The sequence below is a fragment of the Populus euphratica genome, unplaced genomic scaffold (genome assembly GCF_000495115.2).
Source record: "Populus euphratica unplaced genomic scaffold, PopEup_1.0 scaffold311.1, whole genome shotgun sequence".
Classification (NCBI taxonomy): domain Eukaryota; kingdom Viridiplantae; phylum Streptophyta; class Magnoliopsida; order Malpighiales; family Salicaceae; genus Populus; species Populus euphratica.
The window spans coordinates 205,357-210,989 of NW_011500198.1; the positions used below are offsets into that span (position 1 = coordinate 205,357).

The 5,633-nt window shown below is 33.4% G+C and overlaps 1 protein-coding gene across 1 annotated transcript; it reads left to right on the forward strand.

Moving 5' to 3' along the window:
- The first annotated feature begins 1,026 nt into the window (after positions 1 to 1,026).
- On the forward strand, positions 1,027 to 2,123 carry LOC105111825 (uncharacterized). Its single transcript, XM_011007287.1, has 4 exons — positions 1,027 to 1,177; positions 1,274 to 1,642; positions 1,745 to 1,894; positions 2,005 to 2,123. Exons 1-4 carry the CDS (start codon positions 1,027 to 1,029, stop codon positions 2,121 to 2,123), a joined length of 789 nt encoding a protein of 262 aa, XP_011005589.1.
- Positions 2,124 to 5,633: the final 3,510 nt, after the last annotated feature.

A 5,633-nucleotide genomic window follows, 5' to 3' on the forward strand; every position in this document is an offset into this window, starting at 1 on the left:
CATCTCATATTATAGTGTAATAAGTGTAACTATATATGTACGAGAAAGCAAATTACAATATTTTTAGCAAATGACAATATTTTTTTTTATAGTAATAGAGAGATCATATAAATAAGATTTAGGCAATGCCATTAAAGAAATAACAAACTAACTAAAAAAAGCAAATAAGAACTATTAAAGTAGGATTATTCCAAAAGGTTAAACAATTAATAAATTAATTTCTTCTTTTTTGCTTGCCTATTTTAGAAAGGTAGAATGTTAATCTTGATTTCAAGCTGAAATTAATATTATGGTTTAACAAATGCAATACATTTTTCACTTATACTGAAACTAAGAAAAAAAAATTTGACCAAAATCTAATCTTAATATATTTATTTTTAAAAGGATCATTTAAACAAGTTCTTAAGCTAATATATACTTCTGGAAACGGATTAATTAAATTATTAATATGGAAGAAAATATCCCTACAAAGGAGGAGCTCATCAGCAAGAGTTCACCATAAAAGAAAATTTTATTTTAAGAGATCGATACAAAGCATTATTTAATTATTTAAAATAAATAAGAAGCTTACATGAACATATATACGTTTTAAGCGAAAGGAGATTCAACATATCTTTATTATATTCTCATAATAGTTTCACTTTATAAACCAAACAAGCAACACACAGATCCTAATTTACTTTTTTTCTGAAAAGGGAAGTAAGGGATTGTATATATAGGGTTCTCAAACGACTTAATTCAGAAAAAAAACTGCAGGCTAGGTTGTTTGTTTGTAGTCATCTCTCCGGAAAGAAGTTTTCTTGTTGACATTGATTTTACCATGAGGAGCATTTCGATCATTTCCATTACTTAAAGGTATGACATACTTACAGTTCTCCTTGAGTGCTCACTTCCTAATTTTGTTTTCCATTATATTGATGAGTTATATAATATAAATTTATTTTTAGGGTTTCACATTATTTAGCTTTGAGTTGAGATTGTTCATTAACAATAGTCACTTACGTTATTTTTTTGTAGAGAGAGAACATGGGTTCAATTCCTATAAGGGTGACATCTTATAGAGCAGCCATGAGTGGAAATTGGAAAAGCATGCTTGCCCATTATCAGGAACGTGTCCTAGATGTGCCCTTGCCAGTTACGCTCTCTGCGGATACTGCACTTCATTTAGCTGTGTACAGCAAACAAGAGCAACCACTTAAAGATTTACTTGATATCGTGAAGGATATAAAAAGCCTTTAACCTGAGACACAATTCCTTGTACCTGATGAGACAGAATCCCTTGTACCTGAGACAGAGTCCCAAGTACCTGAGACAGAGTCCCACGTACCTGAGATTGAAATTCTCAAGAGAAAAAACAAATTTGGAAATACGGCTCTTCACGAGGCAACCATCTATGGGAATTACGAGGCTGCAAGGCTCTTGGTAGAACGTTGTCCAGACCTGCTTCTGATTCGAAATGAGTTCGGTGAAACCCCATTGTTTACAGCCGCTGGATTTGCTGAGGCAGAAATAGTGGAGTTTTTAATCAGGTCCAAACCAGAACAATGCGTGGATGATAAGTGCCGCCTGTTATCAATTCACCACAAGAGAACGGAAGATGACTTGTCCATCCTTAGCGCTGCTATCAGAGGTCAACACTTTGGTAACAATTATTCCTCTCTTTATATAATTCTCAATTTTAAAAAGTATCCTCATATATATAAGTTATCGTATAATTCTTCTATGCCTAATTTCATGAATGCAGAAACAGCTTTAATGTTGCTAGAACTGGATGACACGCTCCACAAATTGAAGGACAAAGACGGCGTAACTGCTCTTCAACTTCTAGCTCAAATGCCAACCGCTTTTGAGAGTGGATTTCCCATGGGCATATTTGGAAGACTCATCTACTGCTGTATGCCTAAACGAACCACATTATTAGACCTTACAATATTGCCTACATATTTCTTGTTCGTATACCTTGGACACACACACATATAACTTGAACTCTATATTATGTTGCAGGCCTTCCTGTTAAACGTCACCACAAGGTAAAATCACAGGAAAGAAAGATGCCGGAGAGGAAACCAAGAGGCGGCATACTCAAATATTTAAAGGTCCCTAAAGGTGTGGGACAAAATTGAGGCCCGTTCTTTTGGTTTCAAGGCTAGGTGGTATTATTTATTGAGCTACCTTTGTATATCGATATTAAAATTTCGTGGCTCGAACAAATTTTTGAATCCGGTAGCCAATGTTAGTTTGAATATAACCGAATCTCTCTCTCTTTACCTTTCCAAGGAAGATTTAATGGACCTGGGCTACACACAAACAGGGTAGTTACTCCCAATTTCTAAATCCTACAAACTTTGACTTGTTATGTTCCTTCCTCCAAATTTTACAAGTGTTGTATTTCCCGTTTGCGGCGTCAAAAATGATAAGTAATAAGCTATCACGTTGCAGATTTTAATATGATGACGTCAGCAGAGATACAACCACCTTTTTTTGTTGTTCTCTTATAAGTATTACTTGGTAACTTAATTTTTTTTTATTGAAATGATTTTTGAAATGATATTATAACTTTAATAACAAACACTTATGAATTGAATTCTAGTTACTGATTTTAGATCTTTAGAGAATGTTTGATAATGTGGTAATAGTTGTTTTTTAAAGTATTTGTTTTTAGAAATATATTGAAATAATATTTTTTTAATTTAATTTTTTTATAGTAGCACATCAAAATAATTTAAAAATATCAAAAAAAATTTAATTTGAAGCACATAAAAGAATTTCAATTCACTTATGCACAAACAAATACATCTTAATAAGATCCTACCACTTATTTTTTCAATTAACCTAACAATTTCAGCAAAAGACAGTTGTAGGGTTGTGTATATTTCAAAACTAAATTGCTTTTTAATTGTAACTTACTTTTGAATTTCGTGATCTTCACTGGACCATTAGTCCTTACTGGCTCCCCTACTATATTGGATTTTGATAATTATTTCTATATTTCATTCAAAAGACTCAAGTTTTGCAGTGGGTGGTTATTTCTCAACTTTATGCATCACTCACATTATTTACTTAGGACTAGTGGTTCTAACACCGATTGATCACCATCTCATTGTTATTTAAAAAGGTTTAATACATTGAAATGTTTTCTTTTTTACTTGAATAATCCTTATGCTTGAACTTGGAAAAAAAGGGGACTCGATGTTACATCCTCATTAACTTAACAAGAGGTTTTGGTTCACGTACTGTTTTTAGATACTTATGCAAATAATTCATGGGAGTCATTAGATATAGAGCCTCTTCCTAAAGAACTAGATAAACTCTCTGTAAATATCAAACAACAAAAAAAATTATAAGGCTCGCTTTTATCACTACTAGAAATTCTCAAATAGCAACGGATTTACTGAGGAACAATTTTGTCGGTAATCACTAACGGAAATTTTTCGTTGGTAGTTACCGACTGAATTACAAATTGAAACGTCATCGTCATAAAAAAACAGGTCACTGACGTGGATGTTTTGGCGGGTTATTTTTCAAACGGAATCACTGACGGATTCAAAAAGACAGGCTGTACATCGACCGCCGTTTACATTGCCGACGGATTCACCGACAGATTTGAAATGGCAGATCCGTACGGTGACATGTCGATTGTGCCGTCAGAATCATCGACGGTTTCACTAATGGAAAATCCATCAGTGAAACCGTTAGAAAAAGTTAATATATGTTCACCTGCCGACCCTCTCCTCCCCTATTTCTCCTTCTTCTTCCTAATCCCAACTCTCCCCAACTACAACCAGCCCCCATCCCCCCCAAACAAAAATCTCCCTCATATCAGCAAATCAAGTTATATTTCTTGAAGTTTTGTGGTCACAACATCCGTATTTTGATTTACCGATGGATTTTGTCAATTTTTGTAAGTAATTCTTTCTTTTTTAAATCTAAACATTTAATTAAATGTTAATTTTATTGTTTTTTTAGTATACATATTTTGTTAGTAAATGTTCATGTTTTATTGTTATTTGTCAAACAAACTTATAGTATATGAATGTATAATTCTATACCTGTTATGGTTTGTTTTAGATTTTATAAGATTGTATTTATTTGTAAATTGTTAAAACTTTATGGAACTACCAAAGTACATGTGGTCTTTTGAAATAATTAATAGCTTACTTATTGGGTCCGTTTAAAGTTTTGTCAATGGTATTGCGGAGTGATAATTTCTCTATAAATTTATATATTTTAATTTGTATGGATGTTGATAAATGATAATGAATTTTTAATATTTATGAGAAGTTATGATTGGTTTGTTAGATAATCTCGAGGTAAAGTAATATTTTTGCAAGTTTATTTACGTAACTTAGTTAATTAATACATTATGTCATCATAATTTTATAGAGGTTCGATATAAATCATGGATGATCGTTCATGGATGTATCGAGATTCACTCCAAGGATTGCGGAGGATGGATTATTGTAACGGGGTTTAGGGTTTTATTAATTTCGCAACATTTATTCCTAGAAATTTTACTAGAGACGGTATTAGGTGTCCATACAGGAAGTGTTAAAATAAAAAATATCTGCATCTAGATGTTGTAATGATGCATCTTCTACATAAAGGGTTTATAGAGAATTACCAGTGTTGGTATGCATATGGATAAATATATGTTAGTGAGAGGAGAATGAAAGAAACGGTGGTTGGGTCTACTTCTAGTGCTAGCAACGAGAATGACAACACTAATTCTTACAGAAACATGGTTATGGATGCAATGAGAATGAATCAAGGTAATATCAGTCAATATCCAATCATAGAAGAAGAACCTAATGTAGATGCAGCTAGGTTTTTTGATTTGTTGAAAGATTCTAACGAACTATTATGGGATGGTGCACGAACCATAGTAAATTATTAGTCATAGCACAAGTGTTCACCATCAAGTCAAAGCACAGGTTGAGTGAGGTCGGGTATGATAACATTATTGAATGGGCAAGAAACTTTTTCCTAAAGAGAACAGGTTGAAAGAGAACTTCTATGCTGCAAAGTCCATGATGAAACCTCTCGGTTTAGGATACCAGAAAATTGACATGTGCCCTAACTTCTACATGTTATACTACCTTGAAAATGCTGAGATGACCGAGTGCATGACATGCGGGCATTCCCGTTACAAACCTAGAACTGGTAGGGGAAAGACTCTAGTGGCATATAAAAAACTTAGATACAACAAGGCATTCACGCTAGCAAATGGAGGCAAAGCTTCTTTTTTTTACTATCACCATCACTTTTTGCCACTTAATCACAGGTATAGAAAGAACAGAAAAGATTTCTTTATTGGCAGAGTAGAAAAAGATGTTGCATCCCCGCGTCTTTCTAATGAAGAATTGCATGATGTTGTCTTAGAGTACAGTGACATTGTGTTTGGCCTTCAACCAGGTTAGCAAAAGATTTCTAGTTTTGGTTTGACCCATAATTGGGTAAATTGAAGTATATTTTGGGAGCTTCCTTATTGGAAGACCAATCTGCTTCGCCATAACCTTGACGTCATGCACATAAAAAAAAACATGTTTAAGAACATTTTCAACACCGTTATGGATGTGAAGGGGAAGACAAAGAACAACATCAAGGCTAGATTGGATATAGCTTTATACTATAAC

What these genes read in the sequence shown, in the direction of transcription:
- LOC105111825 (XM_011007287.1), top strand. Translation starts at nt 1,027, where the DNA reads ATGGGTTCAATTCCTATAAGGGTGACATCTTATAGAGCAGCCATGAGT. An exon ending in ACTTCATTTAGCTGTGTACA is followed by an intron (nt 1,178 to 1,273) that starts GCAAACAAGAGC and finishes CTGATGAGACAG; the next exon opens with AATCCCTTGTACCTGAGACA. An exon ending in TATCAGAGGTCAACACTTTG is followed by an intron (nt 1,643 to 1,744) that starts GTAACAATTATT and finishes TCATGAATGCAG; the next exon opens with AAACAGCTTTAATGTTGCTA.